Here is a 21,913-nt window from a genome sequence, read left to right as displayed (position 1 = left end):
TACAGAATTATTTATATCACTGACCAAACAGAACAGAGGGGACCCGTTAAATAAATTGTGGTAAAATCATACACAATGGATTATTAAGAATCCATTTTAGTTGAACCTTTTTAAGGTTCCTTTCCTTTCCTAACAACAACAACAAAATCCTTCCACAACGATAATTTTGAAAAATTATAAACCTGATTTTATTTTTCTAGGGTTATAAAGAGAAGAATAAATTCATAGCAGCTCAAGGTAAGCTTTTTGTTAAGTTACTTTCTGAACGTGATTTTGGTAAAATGACATGGGAGGCAATTGCTTCTTTATCCGGTACCAGCCATCCTGAGGGTTTACATCGGCTTTTTGTATGTGTGTGTGCTGCTACATCTACATAGCTGATCAGAGACCATCTAGCCTTTCCCTAAGCACAGAATTCAAAGCTGTCATGAATCTCACACAGCCTTGCCACTCACTGTGTCTGCTTCACTGGCCAGGAGTGTCCCATCCCCTGGGAGCTGGTCAGAAATGCAGCAGCTCAGGCCCCACCCCCAACCTGCCGCTGTCCTTGAATTTGCATTTTGGCCAGCGTTCCCAGGTCATCCTGCTCAGTAGAGTTTGAGAAGCATTATACTGTGAGGTGATGCAACTCCTCCTAGGAACAGGGCTTCAAAAGAGCAGATGAGTTGGAACCTCTGAGAGCATATGCCCCCCACCCCCCGTCTGTGGTCAGGGCAGACAGACATGGAGCGTTGGGGGGCGTCTGTCATACAACAGGCATGTTAGATGTGCAGCCACACGATGTGTATGTGCAGACAGACAGACACACGCTCTGTTTCCACACCTGCATGATTTAAACCCAGACACCCAGTGGTCTGGGTTGCCATTTCAGCGTGTCGATACTTGCGTTAGAAAACCTTGAATTTCTCTCGGCTGGCTGAGCTCTACGTGGCTCCCAAGTTGTCGGGTTTGGGGAGCAGTGGGGAAGGGAGTGAGTAGCCTTCCAGTTCAAGGCCATAACCCCGAGGATGCTTTAGCCGTGAAAACAGCCCTTAACCCTTGCACGTAACCCTCTTCGTGATTTTGATTACTTTCAATCCAGCATGTCGTCCATCTTCCCAGGGGTTGTCATCCCCAGGAGCCAGTACTGGTGCGGTTGGGTGTCATTAGAGCTAAAACTAGGCTTCCTGGACGTCCTCGCTCCTCAGCAAGAGTCTTTAGAGCCGTGGGTCCCAAAATTCAATGTAGATCAAAATCTTAAATGCACGTTCCCTGAAAAATAGGGAGATACACATACGCCCACAGTCCGTCAGGAATAGGCCCAGCTTTAAATGTCAGAAAACCTGACAAACACAAGCTGACACCAATAGAAATGTCTTTTTCGTTCTTATAAGCAGACATCCAGGGGAAGCGGCCCAGGGCTGGGGCGGCAGCTCAGGGGAGAGGGGCCTCTTTTATACCTCTCCACCCTCCATAGTGTCATCCTCAGGGTCACAAAATGGCTTCTGCACCTCGAGGCCCTGTGTCCCTAATCAGGCAGGAAAGAGAGCAATGGGCAGAGGACTTTCTTCCAGGGACACTTTATCTTTTGTTCAGATCCCCTCCTCAGGGACTTCAGCCTACATCTCACTGGACAGCATTACTGGCTGTCAGGGCAGCCAGAAAATGAGATGTTTTCAGAGGAAGGGGGGTTAGACTTGGTGCGCGGGTCAGTCAGCCTGCAGTGTGTCTCTCTCTCTCTCTCTCTCTCTCTCTCTCTCTCTGTCTCTCTCTCACACACACACACACACACTGCTTCAGCAGTTCTGGATGGAGGGTCATATTCTGAGGCTTTGACAAGCACCCCAGTGGCCACAAACCACTTTGACAGGCAGCTTGAAACCCAGCTCCCATTTGAATAGCCTTTATGCCCCATGAAGATAATCACCCAACTGGGTCTTACTTAGCTCCTGAGGATTTCCCAGCCCCAGCGGGATATCGGGGGGAGTGGTAGGACAGAATGGGGAGGCTGCCACCTACTCGGGTTCTGGGACTCTGTAGGGTGTGAAATGCACCAGCAGGCCCATCACCCCCTTCCTCAGGGCAGGTGGGGAGCAGCCGTCCCGGGGGGCCTGAAGGCCAGGGCAACAGGCTCGCAGCGACCTCTCTGTCTGACTTCGGGACCATCCTCTACTCACAGGCCCTAAACAGGAGACAGTGAATGACTTCTGGAGAATGATCTGGGAACAGAAGTCTGCAACCATCGTCATGTTGACGAACCTGAAAGAAAGAAAGGAGGTAAGCCCAGCCTCTGAGTCACCAGCACTTTCTTCTCAGCTGCTTAGCTGGGGGTATGCTTGCCACTTCCTTTTCCTTTCTCTCCCCCCCGCCCCCCGCTTGTCACTGCAGAAGAGAAGAAACACCCGGTGGCTCGCAGCACTTTTATTTTGAAATAAATTCTCTGTGTTCCAAGGATCTCACTGTCCTAGACTGTGATATAAAAAGGATGCAGAGTTTTCTTCTTTCAGCTGAGGCTCATCTCTGGTGGGCTACTCCATGGTGAGAGCAATGGATTTTAATGTAGAGATTTTTAGTATATCGGACATATGATGTGTTGAGCCTCAGACCATAAAAAAAATGATTTCCCGCTTATAATTCAGACCAGAGAAATGCATTTGAAAAAACAAGGCGTATTGAAGTAATATTGATTTGTCGTGTCAGTGTGTTTAATTAGCTGTTTGTAATTATGCTAATTACGTAATGCATGTACATTATAAGAACTTGAAGTCTCTAGGCTAAGCTGGTTCATTTCCTACGGGGACAGGTACACGTTGGCCTCTGTCTCCTGGACAGGGTTGCCCCAGGTGGGGTGCATGCAGTGAGCCACGCGGCAGACCCCTCATGCAATTTCTATTCCACTGACGGGGGCTGGCGCCAAACGGAGAGCACGTAAATGTAGATTATGTCAGGAGGTGACAGAAAATATAGAGGAGAGTAATGGGGACAGTGGTGGCCCGGGAGGGACGGGCCACCCGGAAGGCAAGGCCAGGCTGAGGGTGCAGAGACACCGGGGCATTCTCATGCCTGGGAGTCACTCACTTTTTAGCCAAAGGGACACAGACCCCTGTAGGATAAACCGGAACAGAGCATGATTGTGGCTCTGGAGGTGTGGAGGAGAGGAGGGGCGGCCCCCCTTGGGTCCTGGGCCAGGACCGGGTCAGGAGGGCTCGTTTAGGGGGTGATGGTGTCGCTCGGTCTCAAAGACTGGGCTGGTGGGGGGAGGGATTGCATCAGATGCAGCTGGAGAGAGGCACTGGGGTGGGGAGGTGTGTTTGTGAGGCCGGGAGCAATCTGCTGGACCAGACCCAGGATGCCCACACGCCGGGGACAGAGCGGCTACAAATGCATCAGGGAACCGGGGCTGAACGTCGGGCTGAGACGGGTGGGCAGTGGAGGCCCTCGGCGGGTTTCTCAGCAGTAAGCAGGGGCCTGTGCTTTAGGAAGTGAGCTCTCACTCGCTCTCCAGAAGGAAGGAATTGGGAGCTGGAGGGACGGACGCTAGTGGCAGGGAGACCATTCTTCTCGCAGATTCCAGCGTGAGGGCCAGCACAGGGGTGGGCGCGAGCAGGCCAAGAGGAAGACCCAGCCTGGCGGGAGACGTCTGTCCTGCTGGCCTCTTCCCAGGGTCTGCGCGTCCTGGCACTCGGCCAGGCACGGGCCCAGAGGCCCTGATTCCCCCGACCCCGCGCCCTGCGCTCCGTCATCACATCACGCACTGGCCTGGGGCTGGCTGGCCTGTCCGCAGCGAAGCCCAGGCAGCTTGGCTGCGGCCGAGGCTGGAGGGCGGGGCTGCCCGTTGAGGTGGAAGTGACAGGCCATGGGGACCTTACCTGGGGCCCGGATGGGGAGGCCGGGCGGCAGGCGGGGCAGCCGGAGCAGCCGCCACCATCACTAATTTGTTCCGCCCAAAAAAGCACCGGAAAAGGCTCCACCCACACTTTCCGGTCGGGGAGAGGAGAGGGGTTTTCTTTTGTTTTCCAGGGAGCTGGGACAGGGCTGGGGAGGGCCAGCCTTCTCTGTGTGAATCCTGCCCTGGCCTTCCTCTCTCACCGGAAAGGGGAGGAAGGAGGGGGTTCCCGGGCAGGGTCACGGCCCCGGGGGGCAGGACGGCTGCACGGGAGGTGTCCCCACGCTCTGGGCAGGTGCTGCGGCAGGACCTGGCCCTAGAAGGGGAGGCTGACCTGGAGCCCCGTGTCCCCTGGGACCAGCTGTCCCCTGGGACCAGGCTTCTGGGGGCTTGTTTATAAACATGAGACACAAGGAGACCAGTGCAGAAGCGGCGGGACTCAGAAGACGCCCCCAGCTCCCCCATCAGTGATCCCGTTGCTACATTACTTGACATTTTCCCTCCATCTTTCTCCACAGAAAGATCCTACTGCATTTTTCTGTCTCTGTGACTCAGAGCTGGCCTGCTTTTGTGTCTTGATTTTCACCGTTTCAGATGAAATCATTTCTCAACAGAGTTCCCTTTTTCTTAATTGCTTACACTTCTGTTGTGGTCTCCCTGGCTTCAACATCCTGATTTGATGTTGCGAAATGTAGCTGCTCTGGCATCTCATGGTCTGATGGGAGGGAGGGGACGGCGCCCGCCACGTAGACGGGAGCCACGTAGACGGGAGGCCGAGGGCGTGGAAACAGTGCACGCACTGAGCCCCCTGGGGGCCTGAGAAACAGCCCTCGGGGCCCCGAGTGAGAGTTTGTCAAGTTGAGAATCTCTGGAGGGTCCCTAGGAGGCCAAGACTGTCCCGAACCAGGACCTTCAGGGCTTGGTTTCTCCTCGGGGTCCCTTGTGAGTCACCCGGGCCCGGGCCGTGGAGGGGAAGTTGTCTAGTGGGTGTCATCACACAAGCTCTGGGCGCTGGTGAATACCAGCTCACTCTTGTTTTATAAGATTATTAATCCCTCGTGACTCGACAGCTGTGCCCTGTGGGCAGTTTCCAGGGTAAACGGCTTGCTGACCCCAGGGCCTCTCCCGTGGCTGTGGAGCAGGTGTCTCCCCCTTAGGCGGGCCTCATGCCTTCAGGTCCTCCTTGTAGGAGGACAACCTGGGATCAGGGGCCGGAGGCCCCATCCCCACCCTCTCGTGTGGCCCTTTGGTAGTTCTGGGGGAGGAAAGGCAAAGGAAGGGCCTCTCTGTGACCAGGCGCCCGCTCCGCAGATTCCCACATCGGCCTCCTCCCGGCTGGAGAAAAATTAGGAACGTTCAGCTGGCCACAGGCTCATGACTCTCCCACAGAGGACGGGCGGGATGCAAATTTAGTTTGTCCTTAGTGCTGGGCAGGAAAAACGACCCGCTGAATCTGACGGGCAGTGTTTGGGGAGCACGTGGTCCTCGGGGGCTTAGGGCAGCCCCTCCCAGGTGAGGCCACTTCTGCTCTGATCCCCGGCTCTGCAGGGGCAGCTCAGCCAGATGGTTCGGTCGATGTGTGGGGTTAGTGAGTGGATGCGTGAATGAGACATGAACTGGAAATGGTCCGATCCTGGTCTCAGCCCTGCCGTCCACCAGCTGTGTGGCCTCAGTTTCCCCATTGATAAGATGGAAACACACTTCCCCAGCTGAGGACTGTTTCACGGGAAGCTGGTGTGTGTGAGGCCTTGTGGCCATGGCCGGGGAGGGGGCAACGAGGTGCTCAAAGGTCCCCACAGACCTATTGTTTCTGTTCAATTGTTTCACGCAGGAGAAGTGCTATCAGTACTGGCCGGACCAGGGCTGCTGGACCTACGGAAGCATCCGGGTGTGCGTGGAGGACTGCGTGGTCCTGGTGGACTACACCATCCGGAAGTTCTGCATTCAGTCCGTAAGCACTTGACATCCTGGGCTTTCTGGAGAAGCAGGGTAGGGAGTCAATACCTGTCTACGTTTATAATAGGAAGAGCTTTGCCCGCGGCTCTCACGAGTGGAGGGTGAGGCCGGAGGAAGTGCCGGGCGGGGATGCGGGACGGTCGTTAGTGGCCCAGGTCGTGAGTCTACAGGGCAGATGGCAGACGGGAGCACGTGGGCCTTGAGTCAGTGCCGGATGCTCCTGGCTCCCAGGGACCTTTCTGGGTGGAGGAAGTCGAGTCAGTGGGAGGGTCATGGGGGTCCCCACTCAGTGACACAGTGTCATTTCACACGCTGGAATGGTGAGGTGACGTTTTTTTTTAGCAGTTTCAAAATTATATCTGAAACACCTCATTAGTTTTCCCACTGATTTCCTGCAGTCCTTCCTTCCCCGAAAGGATTTAAGGCAGTCTTCAATAAAGATACCTGTACGCAAGGCAGATGAAGTAGAGGTTAAAGAGATTTAAAAAAACCCAGAAAAAACAGAAGGTCGTATCATCAGGAGTCAAAGGTAGAGTGAGGGGTGTAGTTAGATTATAAAATATGAGTCTGAGGTTCCGAGAAACCACAGCAAAAAAGGAAAGAGGATGAGCTTTATCGTTCTTACTATCCCCGGCCTGCCTGCCTCCCCAAAGCGCACACACACACACACACACACACAAACTTCCCAATACACCGTATAGCTTTCTGTGGCTTTGGGCAGAGAACCAAACCTGGGTTCTGGGTAATAAAATCTGAGAGAGGTTTTGAGGCAGGGGGTGGAGGGGTCTCCCGAGGGTAGGCCAACCACATCTTTTCCCCGAAAATTAAGATGCTATGAGAGTGAAAGCTTATGCTGTTGGTAGTTACACAGGCATAAAAGCTAGGCACACTGGGATGTAGCCACCCTGCTTCCCAGCGGGGTCCATGATCCCTAGGGCCGTCTGTAGGGATGTATCTGGCTGCCTGGGGCCTGGCCTGGCCTGGTCCTGGGACAGGTGACCGTGGGTCCTGCTCTGCTGCCCCTGCTGCCATGGTGCTGTGTCCAGAGCCGGCAGTAAGAATCAGGGTCTCTCACTCTGGGGCGTCCAGCCTTCACTGATGGGCCCCCCCTGTACCCGTACCCATGGCTGCCCACACCTGGATGGCAGAGGGGGACCCCAAGCAAGCATTCTCAGAGCGTGATGTTGGGGAGGCATAGGGGCCGCCCCACCCGCTCACATCTCCGTGTATCCCCGCAGCAGCTCCCCGACGGCTGCAAAGCCCCTCGGCTCGTCTGCCAGCTGCACTTCACCAGCTGGCCCGACTTCGGAGTGCCTTTCACCCCCATCGGGATGCTCAAGTTCCTGAAAAAAGTGAGGACACTCAACCCCACGCACGCCGGGCCCATAGTGGTCCACTGTAGGTACGTGCAGGGCCGGGGCCACGGGGCGGGCCCTCCAGGGAGGACTCAGGCTCTCGTGGGAAAATCACCAGGGGACGGATAGCCGGGTGGGCAGAGGGGCAGCAGGGACGACGTGAAAGCACCTCCCAGATACCGGGTGCAGCTCAGAGAATCCCTCAGGGCAAGAGCTGGAGGGATATTCGCCATCCGGGGCGGCAGAGCCCTTTCCTCAATGCCACGGGGTGGGGGGGAAAGCCTAATGTCGGAACCAGACAAGAGCCGAGAGGCCCAGGTTGATGATGGGGATGGAACTCTGCCATTCACCCCCCCGGGGAGCCTCAGGTCACCTCAAGGAACAGAGATGGAAACCACGCTTCTATAGGGAGTCCACCTGACCTCTCTCAGCAGAGGTTTCCGCGTCTGTAATGGGGAGGACAGCCTCGGAGGGGCTGGGACTCACCTCTGGGAGTGGGCTTTGCAGGATGCTGAGCGCTGCACCCATGTAAGTTGCTGCTGCTGTGGTTACAGCCGCAGCATCTAAGGTGGTGGAAGGGCAGGTTATGAAATGATTGCTTTTCCCAGAACGTGTTCCCCTCTGCCTCTGCATACCGGGACATCCTCTGGCTGTTCTCACGCTGAGCTCTTATTTGCTCTGAGCTCCCCAAGCCATAGAGTCAGGGCTCAAATCCACCCCCTCTGTAGCTCATGACTAAATGCCAGTTCGGCTTCGAACACGAAAATCGTGTTCATGGAAAGGCCTTGGACTTCTGGGTGGCCAGCTGGTGTGCGCATGTTTTGTTTTTAAGACAAAGGCACAAAGATGAGAACATTCCCCAGCCGTGCTCCTCATCCTTCGGCGGATGCACGGTCAGAACCCGAAGGTGCTGGCCAGATCCTTTCTCTGCCCCAGCCCGCGGGCTTCTGCTGTGCCCCTCATTGCCCAAGCTGGGAGGTTTGGGGGTCGCTGGGGGGGAGCGCCTGGCATCCTGGCCGGGGATGGAATCCTGGATCTGCATCTGGGAGCTGAGCAACTACACATCAGGTGAGGTGACACCTGTAAGGGTCCCGTTACCTGGCCCTGCACGCTCCTCCCAGCAGCTGCATTGGAGGGGGTGGGACATGGTCTAGCCCCGCTTGGCCCCCTCAAGGGGGCAGCCCCTGTTCTCAGACGTCCTGGAAGCCAGAGTCTGCGTGCCGCTTCTGCTGAACACCCGTGTGGCAGGTTCAGAGCACCTGTGTCACTAGGTGCAGGTGCCTTTTGCCCCTGGCAGGGCTGTGATACTCAGAACGACCCTGTCTTTAACAGCTGGAAACCCAGTGTCCAGTCAGCGTGACACCCAGTGAGCAGGGCTCTTCCTCCTCAAGCCTGGACAGCCAGGCCACAGGCCTGAGTTCCTGCACAGGGATTTCTGAGAAACCCCGCAGAGATGCGGGCTCGCGTAGCCGAGTCGGTGGGGTCGACGCCGGCAGCTTGTCATCAGGGCGGAGAGTTTGAAGGGCCCTCCGCTGGAGAAGCGGCTGGCAGGGGGCTATGTGCTCAGTTCCCATCAGCTTCAGGGGGCCACGGGCTGTGCTCTGGAGGGCAGGGGACGAAGAAGCAGCCTCTGTGTGGCGTCAGGGGTGGCTGCAGGCAGCCGTTAGTTCTGTTCTCTTCTGATGCCTCTGGATCCACCGTGCGTGTGAAAACTCAGTATGCGGCCCTCCCCTGCTCCCCTCCCCCTCACCACAGGTGCCCCGGGCAGGTGCGTTTGCCCTTCATCTTGGTTTCCATCCTTGGCTCCCCTGTGGCTGTGAATCCCAGCCTTTGCCATTGAACACAGAGGTAGTCTCTCCGGGGTAATGCTTTATTTCCGTGCCGCCAATGCAGCTCCTGGCCCTCCCTGCTGCTCTGTGCTCTGCTTTGCCAGCGCGTTTCTGTGTGCGCGGAAGGGAAGCCCTTCTCTCTGGGTCTGCTTTCCCGCAGAGCTGAGTTCCCCTGCAGGCACTTGGGTGGTCTGGGCGCTGCCTGGCAGCAGGTCACGTGGTGACAGCAGTTCCCACCAGGAGTTCAGGCCAGCCAGAGCCCCCCCCCCCCGCCCCGGAACAGGGAAGAGGCTTCCATGGGCTGGCAGCCTGCAGTCTCGGGGGGAGCGGACTAGACCTCCTCATTCCTCCAAGTTCATCTGCTCACGGGGTCTCCTGGGGCTCCAGAACGTGCACCGCCTGGGGGTGGGAGGTTTTGCAATTTCCTTCTCTCTCCCACACTCACCCTCAACATCTCCCCCTTAATCCCTTAAAAAGAACCCACTGCCTGCCCGGGGTCCCTGTAGAAACAGCAGGGTCTCTAGCTAGGGCTGTGAGCTCTGCACCAGCATCCAGGGCCCAGCAGGGAAAGAGCGCCTGGCCCAGGGCTTTTCCTCTTGGAACCGGCCTGGTCCCTTTCCCGGCTCCCAGGTGCTCCCCACCCTCTGCCCCGCATGCATCTGGGCCTCCTGGGCTCTCGCAGCCTCGAGTCCGCTATTTCCTGGCCCTTACCACTGACCTGTTGGGTGGGGCGCCTTTAACTGGCTCTGCACCTGATGATTTTCTCTTACTTTGCCCTTGTAAAGAACCAAGGCTCCTGAAGGAGCCTCTCCTGTCTCGTCTGCTTCCCCTCCCCTCAGTGTGATGAGCGGGGAGTCCTTCCAAGGGCGAGGGGCTTCACTGTCTGTCCTAGCACCATTCTGGAGACTAATGGTCTGGAAAGAGCGTTACCACCCTCCCCCCAAAAAGAGGAACAGGGTGGGGGACTTCATTCATTAAGTTGTGAGCTTTTCGTTTAAAAGATCTCTTTGGCTGCAGGGGCCAGAGGGGTAAAGCCCCGTTCAGCCAACTAACCCGACACCCTGGGCTGCCACGTGCAGTTCTGGTCGATGCTGCACATATGAGTCTGGGCCATTAGGGGTTTATTCGTCCAGTGGATGTTGGCTGAGTCCGTTTGTGTGCCCCTTGAGCCCTGGGTGTTGGGGAGACACATGTGGACGGCCCTCACTGGCTGGTGGGCATCTAGATGAGACAGGTGGGGTGGCGGGTAGAGGATGTCCACAGAGTGCTGTGGGGAGAGCACTGGGAGGGAAGGAAACCCGGACCCAGGAATGGAATCGGGCAGCTTCCCGAGGCGGGAGACCTCTCAGTGGAGCCCCTAAGGACCAGCTGGCCCCAGCCAGCCCGGAGGTGAGGGCTAGGATCCCAGACAGAGCCCCCATTTGCATGACCTTGGCTCCAGGGCCAGCCGACCTGGCCTGGGGTTCTCCATTCTTATGAAGAGCCTGGAAAAGCCATATCAAGCATGACAATAAAAAATCCAATTACGCAAGTGATAGGGAGAAGACGACATTTGGTAATAGAGGAAAAATTACCTGTACAACTCACCCGAGGCTTACGACACAATTTCCAGGTAGAGGGAGAGATTTGAGGTCTTTTCACTAAGACTGTGGAGCCCTCTGGTGGCCTCACCTGGATTGGCTCTTTATTAACCGAGGAAGGTTCGTGTTCAGGGATGAAGTGGAAGTCTCTGTGGAGGGCGGAGTGTCCTCCTGTCCAGGCTGCAGGCGTGTTCCGAGGCCCTGCCGTTCATTTCGGGGAAATGTGACTCACGACTTGGCGTCTTTGTTTCTCCCCAAGCGCGGGCGTGGGCCGGACGGGCACCTTCATAGTGATCGATGCCATGATGGACATGATGCATGCCGAGCAGAAGGTGGGCGTCTTTGATTTCGTGTCCAGAATCCGCAATCAGCGGCCTCAGATGGTTCAGACGGACGTGAGTAACGCCCTCCTCGGGCCCAGCTGCCCGTCCCGGTGTGAGCTTTGCACAGCAAACCCAGACGCCCCAGGGTGTGTGCCCTCCCCCCCAAGACGGTGCACGCAGAGTGGTGCCCGGCAGGGAGGGCGTCCTCAGTCACGCCCGCTGTCACGCTGTCAAGGCCGTAGATGGTCGTTAAAAATGGCCATTAATCTGACTCTGCCCCCAAACCCCCTTCCCTTTACACAAAAGAGAAGCGAGGGGCCCCCTTGGAGCCCGTCTGCGTCTCCCCACAGATGCAGTACACGTTCATCTACCAAGCCTTACTGGAGTACTACCTCTATGGGGACACCGAGCTGGACGTGTCCTCCCTGGAGAAGCACCTGCAGACGCTGCACGGCAGCACCACCCACTTCGACAAGGTCGGGCTGGAGGAGGAGTTCAAGGTAGGTGCCGACTTAAGGGCCGCCACTTACACGAAGCTGCTTTCAGTTGCTTCCCCCCTTGACTGACCCCAGAAAAAGCAGGGGAGCCGTCCTGCCCGTGACTTGCGAGGGAAGAATACTGGGGACTTTCAGAGCTTAGCAACCATCTGTGCAGGGGGCGTGTCGTGCATACACTTTTATTTCCCAAGACTCAGGAAATGTCTGCAGATGCAGACAGGTATTTCCACTGAGCAGGCGCCCTTGACGGTAGAGCTGTTAGAAGGCTGAGTGATCTCTCGGGAACGTCCGGGTTTTAACTGCACGGCTGTGTCCTCTTGGCCGCAGAAATTGACAAATGTCCGGATCATGAAGGAGAACATGAGGACAGGCAACCTGCCGGCCAACATGAAGAAGGCCAGGGTCATCCAGATCATCCCATGTAAGGCAGCCCGGGCCGCGGAGGGTAAACCCTTGAGGCAGGCGTGATCGGGCTGGTACCCTCTGGCTTCAGGTGCTAAGAAGTCATGGCCCACCCACCCCTGTAAACCAGGGGTCAAGGGCAGGGCGCCCTCTGGGAGCTCTGTCAAGTGTGGGGAAGGCACGAGTGACCCAGACAGTCCTGTGGGTGTCAGGCGGGCAGCTTGTGACCTGGGCGTGGAGGCAGGAGAGGGAGGACTTCCTGGAAGCAGTGAGATTCTGGCCTGACTCAGTGCCTCCTGATTCTACATGTCATCCAGTTCTCCCCCGAGCCTGGGCAGAGGCATGGAGCCCCCTGTACACAGAGCGGGGGTCCTGGCCCAGGATGTGCAGCAGGACCAAACTCAGCTGAGACCTTCCAGGAAGAGGCCTGGGGACGGGCAAACCGTGGGCAGGGGGGCATCGGGCACCGGGCTGCCCGGGGTCTGGGGGGAGGGAGGGCCTGGGGGCCTGCAGGAGCGTCAGAGGAACCATGGGGGGAAGGGGAGGGCATCCGCCTTGAGGGGACGAGGAGCGCCTCGTCCAGACGTCCCCTCCAACTCCCCTCCTGGACTCAAGCTCGGACAGGAGCGGGATCTCACGTGGACCTGCCCAGGCAGGCGGTGTGTGGGCTGAGCAAGTCCTCTTCAGCCTCAGACCCTAGGGTCTTAGTGGCTGTGATGTCCCCGGCCGGCTACCCCGGCTTGCCTGCCTGGCCACACTCCTTTTACTCTTTAAATTTACTTTAATGCTTACATTTTGGTAGGAATTACCTCAGTTTATGACAAATGAGAACGATAAGTGGATTACTTTAGAACTTTCCTGATAAAACACAACTTCCCTGGGCCACTTGGATTAACCTATTTTAGAAAGTAAACCTTCCGATGAGTTGACTTTTTTTAGTGATTTTATCCATAAGTTTTATGTCTCGGAAGCTCCTAGCAGCATGTTCAAGTTTGCAAGGCAGGATGGGGTTGGTTCTGACCCGGGGGACGCACTGCTTTGCAGATGACTTCAACCGCGTCATCCTTTCCATGAAAAGGGGCCAGGAGTACACGGATTACATCAACGCGTCCTTTATAGACGTAAGTGCAGCGGCCCCGCCCTGCTTGCGTGCCTGGCGAGGACGCATGCTCTCTTCATCTGTAATCACAGAGACTCTTGATCAACTTGCTTTCACAATCAGAAAGGATGGACACGCCCACAGAAATCCAAACCATTTCATTAGCAGACACTTGCTTAAAGAAAATGAATAAGGAACTTTGGAAATAGAGGATGTAGGTGCGCTGCTAAATAATTTGCTATTTTTCCATTCTGCTTTTTTTTTAAATTTTGTTAATTAATTAATTTATCTTTGGCTGTGTTGGGTCTTCGTTGCTGCGCGCGGGCTTTCTCTAGCTGCGGCGAGCGGGGGCTCCTCTTCGTTGCGGTGCGCGGGCTTCTCATTGCGGTGGCCTCTCTTGTTGCGGAGCATGGGCTCTAGGTGCGCGGGCTTCAGTAGTAGTGGCACGCGGGCTCAGTAGTTGTGGCTCGCGGGCTCTAGAGCGCAGGCTCAGTAGTTGTGGCGCACGGGTTTAGTTGCTCCGCGGCCTGTGGGATCTTCCTGGACCAGCGCTCGAACCCGTGTCCCCTGCATTGGCAGGCGGACTCTTAACCACTGTGCCACCAGGGAAGCCCTCCATTCTGCTTTTAATACACAGTGACTTCCCTTTTACCTCTCTGTTGCACACCAGCCCTCTATCCGTGCTTGCACACGCTTTCTCTCGCATGTGCTGTGCATGGACAGCACGATTGTGTTCAGGCCCAGTCTTAGGCTGCCTAGTGCACAGCAGAGTTAGCTGATGAATGGGCAGGAGAGAGCATAGCAGCCAAGTCTGTGCGAGGATTTTTGTTGCAGATGAGAACGCTGTGCCAGGGGTCACTTGGGCCCGAGGGGAGGACCTGGGACTTGAACCCACTTCCTCTAACTCCATGCCCAGGCTCGCTGCCCCACTGCGATGCTAACTTAGCTGTGACACATACAGACACGTTAGAATCAAAGCCAGCCCAAGCAAGGGGTTCATTATACCCATTCAGAGGTGACTTGGGGCTGAAGGGGGGCTGTCTAGCTTGGGCATCTTGACCTGTTTTCTGAGCGTGTGCCAGCTGGGGCTTGGCTCAGGCCCTGGAACCCTGGAGAATACTGTCCCTCATCCGGCCCTGGGCTGTCCTACGCTCACATGTCCCACGGTGGAAATGGTTTGGAAGGAAGTCAGACTTTAACCTCTGCTCCCATTTGAAGGGCTACCGGCAGAAGGACTACTTCATCGCCACCCAGGGGCCCCTGGCGCACACGGTGGAGGACTTCTGGAGGATGGTCTGGGAGTGGAAGTGCCACACGATCGTGATGCTGACCGAGGTCCAGGAGAGAGAGCAGGTCAGGGCGCCGCCCAGCCCACCTCTGGGGCCGTTAACACACATCAGGTGCAGCCCACCTGATGTGACTATCTGTCCCTTGCGAATGTCTCAACCGCTGTCATCTGTGAGGCCAGGCCACAGCTACTGAGGAGGGAGAGAGGCTGGAAATGAAAAAGGTTTTATTTCATCACCACGCCCACCACAAGTTAATCGTAACTACCCACTGGCTTTATTCTTAGCCTACATTTTATTTAACCTGCCTTGAAATTCTGCCATCTTGTGTTTGCCACAAATACAAATTTGGTCACAACCTGTTGAAGAAAAAGACATTTATTCACTTTTTTTCGGAACAGAAAGACGTAGGTATTGATATATGTACCTAATTAATATAGTTCTGGTAAAATTGAATGAGTTAAATGTTTCTTTTTTCCCAAAGTTCCATGCATGGCCTGCTTGTTTTTATTTAATAATGTAATAAACAGTCACGAACCCACCATCCAGCTGAAAAACCAAACTTTTGCCAATAATGTACATTTATCCAGATGCTCTCCCAAGAGGTGACCGCTATCCTGAATTTGTGTTTTTTGATTTCTTTGCTTTTTTAAAACAGTTTTGTTGTGATATAATTCACATACCATACAATTCATCTTTCTAAAGGGTACAATTCAGTGGTTTTTAGTACATTCAGAGTTGTGCAACGTCACTAATTCCAGATCATTTTCATCACCCCAAAAAGAAACCCCATAACCACAAAAAAATCACTTACCCACTTCCTCTCCCCAGTCCCTGCAACGACAAATCTACTTTCTGACTCTATGGATTTGCCTCTTCTGGACATTTCCTATGAGTGGAATCATACATGTCTTTTGTGATTGAGCTCTTTCATTTAGCATAAATGTTGTCAGGGTTCATCCGTGAATCAGTTCCTCACTCTTTTTTATTTTTTATTGTATAAACATACCACATTTCGTTTATTCATTCATTAGTTGATGGATATTTGTGTTGTTTTCACTCGGGCTATTATGAATAATGTTTTGAACATTCATGGACACGTTTTTACATGAATGTGAACTTTTCATTTCTCTTAGGGAGATACCTAGGGGTGGAATTGCTGGGCCATATCGTGACTATATTGCAAACTCATATCACTTAACATTTGGAGGAACTGCCAGACTGCTTTCCAAGCAGCTGCCCCATTTTGCATTCCCACCAACAATGTACAAGGGTTCCATTTTCTCCCCCTCCTCATCAACACTTATCATTATCTTTTCAATTAAAGCCACCCTAGAAGATATGTTCTTAGCTTTTTTAAAAATCTTTTTATATCACGTGTGTGTATTCCTAAAGAAACAACTTTAGGAATTTTAGTTTAGTTTTGTCTGCTTTCGAACTTTATTCAAAAGTTGAGTTGGTTTTTCCACTCCAAATTATGCATTTGATATTCTCCTATGTTGCTGCCTGTAACTGTGGCTCATTCATCATTATTTCCATATACTCCACGACACAAACTGTACATCCTGCATCCATTGACTTGCCCCTTCTCCTGTCATGGGCATTTGGGTTGATTCCATTCTATTGTTTTACAAACAGTGCTGTGGGTACTTTCTTGTATGTGTCCCATGATGCACAAGGAATAGTAGGTTCCAAAGAGACAAAATGCTGCATTGGAGAGTGTGTGTGAAAGTTTGAATTTGCAAGACATTTCCTAATGGCTTTCCAAAGTGGTTGTGGTTTCCAAAGTGGTCAGTGGGTGAATATCATTCATCGACATCCCTAGGGTTGTCTGATGTCCTCATTTTTGTTAATTAAATAGGTATAAATATCATCTCTTTGTGGCCTTGATTTGCACCTCTCTGATCCCTGTGAGGTCAGGCATCACTATGCATATTTATAGAGGACATGTTTCGTCTTGTGCAAAGTGCCTGTTCATACCTTTCACTCATTTTTTTAGTGGTTTGTTTGCCCTTTTCTTATTGATTTATAGGATTTCTTTATGTATTCTTGGTACTGATCCCTTGTTGGTTTTACGTATTGCAAATATTTCATCCCAGTTGATTGTCTGTCTTTTCATTCTTTTGATATTTTTGGATGACACAGAGTTAATTTTATAATAATCTGATGTTGCAATCTGCTGTATCATGGTTGGTTTGCTCTTTGGGGCTCTTGTTTGTTAAATCTGTACCCCAAAATGAAAAGGTATTTTCTTCTTCTAAGGCTTTCACAGTTTTGTTTTTGACGTTAAGTCTGACCCTGTCTTGGTTTGTTTTTATTAAGGTTCAAGGCTACCATATATGGTAGGGCAAGTTCTACGCTGCCCAACTCCAGGAGGGGCTGGGGCATTCATATCAGCCCAGGTAGGGTGTGAGTCAAGGATCCAGTTCCCTTTTCCCATATGGAGAACTGATTTCCCAGCTCCATTTACTGACTAGTCTCTCCTCTGTGTCATGTCACTTCTGTTCTGTATCAAAGTTGCAAATACACGCATGTCTGTTTCTGGACTCTGCTCTGTTCCCTTGGTCAACAGGCACTGGTAGCATTCATATTCGTGTTTATAGGTTATTTTCTTGGTCAGGCGAAATACGTTAAATGGTTTGAGAGCAATTCTGCATCATATCGTCAAAACTGCTAGCAGCAAATTCTTTTTCTGTTATCCCCCAAGGATAAATGCCACCAGTATTGGCCGACAGAGGGCTCAGTGACTCATGGAGAAATAACGATAGAAATAAAGAGCGATACCCTTTCTGAAGCCATCAGTATACGAGACTTCCTGGTCACTTTCAATCAGGTATTGTTGCCAAAGCCCTTTAATCTCTTGTGGACATCACTCGGGGTCTGCTTGTCATTGTGCCAGAATGTCCTGCTCCTTCAGGCTTTTCCGGAGCCCCATGTTAGATTAGTATCGACGGTCAGTGAGGACAGTAGGATGCTGAGTTATCAAGTGGCCGATCTCCCATGAGATTTGACCTCCGTGGTTCCCTGCCTCCTTGCTGGAGCACGGGGATGGTGGGGCAAAGTGGCCAACTCCGAGAGGCGTCCCACCGCCACCCGCTCCCCAGCAGCAATGACCGTGGCCGAGAGCAGGAGGAATGAATGGATGAAGCCGCAGAGGCCTCTCTGGGCCTCTCTGCCATCCCCCCTCCCCACCGGGTCTTGGGCACTGCTCCCTGGCAAGAATGGGGACGCTGTGTGTCAACTGGGGGTAAGATGACCCACCTATGGTATTTGATTCTGAGCTCAAGGCGGTCAGAACAGTGGAACCCAGCTTTGCCCAAAGACTTGTTCTCCACGCGGGTCACCGGACGACCCAGGGCCGCTAGACTCAGAAACTGCCCATCTCCAGCCTTGAAGGGACGTGTAGGGTCCTGGCTTCTTAAAAAAAAGGGATGATTCCTGTTAGCTCAAGCAAAACTGCCAAGGATCCCATAAAGGGGGTCTGGTGGGCCCTGGGGACTCGGGGGCGCATCCTCTGAGTGTCCTGATCCCCACCCAGAAGGAAGCACTGCTGGCCTCCTGCTTGAGGGTGACCACGGCCTACAAACACCCTGACCGGGAGGCCAGCCAGTTGGGAGCTCTGCTGGCCGCCAGACACCGTGGCCCGAGTCCCCGGGAGGGGAGGGGGGCCTGCGGTGGGGCAGCACTGAGGCGCCCTTCCCGCCCGGCAGCCCCTGGCCCGCCAGGAGGAGCAGACCCGGGTCGTGCGACAGTTCCACTTCCACGGCTGGCCGGAGATCGGGATCCCCGCCGAGGGCAAGGGCATGATCGACCTCATTGCGGCCGTGCAGAGGCAGCAGCAGCAGACAGGCAACCACCCCATCACGGTGCACTGCAGGTGAGCGGCCCCCGGGCGCCCGGGCGCCCCTGCCGCTGGGGCGAACGCAGACCCCACGCCCAGTTCACTGCTCCCAGCAGCACCACTCCCCTGGACGGTGTCCTTCCCCTTCCCCTTCGCACGCAACGTAAGGCAAATGCACAGGCGTCATCTCACCGTACACGCAGACGGAAGGAGTCAGGAAATGCCGCAAACACACATTTCTTTGTGCTTTTTAAGTTGTCAAAAAAAAAAAAATTGCCAAGCACCGCTCAGACAAACCCTGAACTTGAGTCGTCTTCGTTTTGAAAGACCGTCTGAGTCTGGCTGGTGTGCCCACCCAGCACAGCAGGAGGCTCTTCTCGAGCTTCTCACGGATGTCCAGGCCGGGGGGTCCATAAGGAGGGCCCGCAGCTCCACGCCCTCCCTCTCAGCCCGGCTCCTGCGTTAGGCCCAAGGGCAGAGGGACACACCGGGGGGACCCCTGGACACAGCTGGGCGCCCCCAGCAAAGACTTTGAAAGACAGCATTACGAGGGTAGAGGGTGAATCCGGCTGAATCTGGAGACATGCCAGCTCACCTTTTTTCTAGGCCAGGCCCCCCTGCTGGCAGGGACCTTGACCACCCTTGCAAAGCTCTTCCTCGCGTTTGGGGAGTTTAATCTTGGGGGTGCTGATTTGCCTCCAAAGCTGCACTTCTGTTCCTTTGTCTACATGTGTGGCTCCCATTTTTTTGCGACTGCCTTTGGCACCGACCCACTTCGCCTTGTAGCTAATAACACCCAGCGTGGAGGGTTTGGGCCTCTTTCCTTGTCTGGGACCCACCTGGCGCACTTCCGGCCTGGCCAGCAGGGGGAGCACACGCCTTGGTTTTCAGTCCCTGGTGCCTTTGTAGACGTCGTTTTGAGTTCCTTCTTGTTCCACCTCCGCAAACCCAGACTGAGCTTAACACGTGTTGGGCACCAGGGATGCAAAGGTGAAGGAGACCCACAAGGTCATCCCACCTGTGGGAAGGCAGACGCCGGGAGAGCAGCCATAGTCAGTCCACGGGTGGGATTCCAGGGCCCAGAGGGCAGCCGTGCATCCCCAGAGGGCTCCCTGGAAGAGGCCAGCCAAGCCCGCCTCCATTAGGTCTGGTCTACACAAGAAAGAAGGGAAATGGTTCCACCAGCTTAAAAACTTGTAACCGGTCCTGATTCAGCTCATGTTGTAATTAGGCAAGTGTTTTAGGAATTTTATGTTTGCTGACTGTTAGTCCAAAGCTAAGCTACCTATAAGTGATCATTAAAAACCCAAGCTCCCATCGTTCCAGTACTGACGTGTAGGGCTTGGCGGAGGCGGTGGGATTCTCACGCCCGTGGGTGAGTTGGAGTATCTCATCCAGCTCGTTTTCTCTGCAGTGCTGGAGCTGGGCGTACCGGGACTTTCATAGCACTCAGCAACATTCTGGAACGGGTCAAAGCTGAGGGACTTCTAGACGTATTCCAAGCTGTGAAGAGTTTACGACTTCAGAGGCCACATATGGTGCAAACCCTGGTAAGAAACCGTTTCCAGAGGAATCGAGAATGGTCTCGTGTTGAATTTGATGTATGTTTGATTGACGGAGTTCAAGTCCCCGGGGAAGGAGGGGGGTAAAGTTTCCACGAAAAAGAGGTAAAGGTTCCAGTCAGCTCACAGTGAAGCTCTACAGACCCCCTTCTTCCCTTGCGTCTGGCTGGGGTCTGTCCCCCGGGCAGGACACGTGAGGAGGGGCACACCCATGACTTCAGATGATAAGACCCCTTGGACAGAAGCACAGATGATAGCAACCGTTATGTCAAAGTGAACTGTTCCTCCAGATTCCAATGTACATTTAAATATGTACCAAATTCAAAAGTAGCACTGACATTTACAGTCCTGATTCTTGTAATCTATCTTCCACTGTTCGTTTGGACTCTTTTCCTTGGCTGGATCTCACTCAGCCTCCAGACACTGCCCAGGGGCCTTACTTAAGGAGTCCATGCAATGCACAGTTCCTTCTTACATTCTCTTTCATTTCGTGGTGAAAACACACACTTTCTGGTTTTCAGAAGAGATGCCTCTTCACCAAATTTGGTGATTGTTCTGCAACAGCAAGGTCAGTTTTAAAGGCTGTTATAACCCGTCGTTTTCCCCAAGGCTTCTTATTTTAGCACTTGCCCTCCCGGCCCGGCCCACTCATTCTCTGTGCTAACTGGATCCCGACTCAGGCACTTTCCTTTCCCTTCTGGGGGGCTGGGTGATCAGGTGGGAATCTTAGTAGCTGGAAGGGAGGACCCCTACCGTCCATTCTTGGCTCTCCTGACAACTTCCCTGCAACCTCAGGACAGCAGTTTTCTGCCTCATCTTTTCTTCCCCTGGAAAGCCCAGCTCCTTCCCATGATGGCTGGACTGAGACTCCAGAACGGCCGGACAGGCTAACGTTTGGCCTCTTCCAACCCAAAAGCCTGTAGATTTTTGTTCAACGGGAATTTAGAGAAGAGGCTGAACCCAAGGTGTTGGGAAAGAAGAGGGAGGGGGCCGGGGAGCCGCCCTTGGTCCCCCTGCTTCCCCAGCTCTCACGTTCAATGGGCCAGCAAATGACCAGGGTCTGCAAGGAACCAGACCCTTTTAGGGTAGCTGTTGTTACTTGAACCTGCCTGCTGACCGTTGCGCACGCATGGTTTTCCAAGACGCACAGTAGGCTCTCTAAGAAAGCCCTGCCGTGGCCATTTTCCCCATCTCTTTCATTTCCTCTTTTGAGTGCCCGTTATGGGCCGTGTCACACAACCCGCTTGCTTTCTGGTCCGCTGTTAACCCACCACCTGGCTCTAGTCTCACCGGCTCAAAGAGCCACTGGGAGGTCAGGAGTCAGATGATGTCCAAGTGTTCTAGTAAGTTAATAGCCTTATACATATGCAACGCATTTTTCTTTTAAATTCTAGTAAAATTGATATAAAGCAATGCCCTTTTACAGTGTAAATTTAGGCTTAAAAATAATCTATATTTCTATCTTATTTAACTTCTATAGATTATTTTCATTACATTATGAAGTTTGATGTTAAGTATGCTCATTCTTTTTCAGTTCAAAAGTGGTTGTTTTTAAGTTTAAATATGAAAACTAAAGATCTCTCACTCACACTGTCCAAAATACACTAAGCTAAAGTTGAAACTGAACACTGACATTTTCTATGTAGAAAAACAGCTTTATTTGGAAATGTTCATGTGCCTAAAAACTAAATTATATAACAGAAACTGATATGCAGTAGAATATTCAGTATTTCAATAACTGGTCAGACTTTTTTATGTCTTCTCTTTAAAGTTTCTCCTAATTAAATTAGGCAAATTTTTTTTTCATATTATTTTAATGTGTTCTTGTTTTTCTTTTTCAGGAACAGTATGAATTCTGCTACAAAGTGGTACAAGATTTTATTGATATATTTTCTGATTATGCTAATTTCAAATGAAAATTCCTGCCTTAAAATATTTTTTAATTTAATGGTCAGTATATTTTGTAAAAGTCATGTTAATTTATTTCATAGTTGACATTAATATCCTCCTAATTTCTTTGTATATATTTTGTTATGCTTTAAAGGCCACCTGCTGTAAAGTTATTAAATCTTAAATACCCCTTTTAAAAACTGGAATAATGTATTAAGGTCAAATAATATTCCATAAAATATATATTTCTGCTAATATCAGTAAAAATATTTTAATTTTTCATTAGATTCATATCATTTCATTTCACACAGTCAGCACCCCTAAATGTTAAAAATCTTAATATGACAAGTGTGTTTATTTATGCAAGATACTAACCACAACTTCGTTAGAAGACAGTCGAGGACTCAGAAATCCGTGGAAAATACATT

General features: G+C 52.8%; 1 protein-coding gene across 5 annotated transcripts in view; it reads left to right on the top strand.

Moving 5' to 3' along the window:
• Positions 1–21,661, top strand: part of PTPRE (protein tyrosine phosphatase receptor type E) — a 161,641-nt gene extending 139,980 nt beyond the window's left edge. For 4 of the 5 annotated variants that reach the window (XM_061192057.1, XM_061192067.1, XM_061192095.1 and 1 more), the window contains 13 exons: positions 201–237; positions 2,159–2,256; positions 5,697–5,816; positions 7,060–7,223; positions 10,845–10,980; positions 11,259–11,408; positions 11,733–11,826; positions 12,852–12,928; positions 14,125–14,259; positions 16,900–17,025; positions 17,903–18,069; positions 19,448–19,583; positions 21,437–21,661. In XM_061192057.1, coding sequence (XP_061048040.1) covers positions 201–237; positions 2,159–2,256; positions 5,697–5,816; positions 7,060–7,223; positions 10,845–10,980; positions 11,259–11,408; positions 11,733–11,826; positions 12,852–12,928; positions 14,125–14,259; positions 16,900–17,025; positions 17,903–18,069; positions 19,448–19,583; positions 21,437–21,511 — 1,515 coding nt within the window. In that variant the 3' untranslated portion in view covers positions 21,512–21,661. The remainder of the gene's footprint in view (positions 1–200; positions 238–2,158; positions 2,257–5,696; positions 5,817–7,059; positions 7,224–10,844; positions 10,981–11,258; positions 11,409–11,732; positions 11,827–12,851; positions 12,929–14,124; positions 14,260–16,899; positions 17,026–17,902; positions 18,070–19,447; positions 19,584–21,436) is intronic. The other variant, XM_061192077.1, reaches the window with a different exon arrangement.
• Positions 21,662–21,913: the final 252 nt, after the last annotated feature.

This window comes from Eubalaena glacialis, chromosome 1 (genome assembly GCF_028564815.1).
Source record: "Eubalaena glacialis isolate mEubGla1 chromosome 1, mEubGla1.1.hap2.+ XY, whole genome shotgun sequence".
Classification (NCBI taxonomy): domain Eukaryota; kingdom Metazoa; phylum Chordata; class Mammalia; order Artiodactyla; family Balaenidae; genus Eubalaena; species Eubalaena glacialis.
This window is presented reverse-complemented; position numbering and strand designations above follow the sequence as displayed.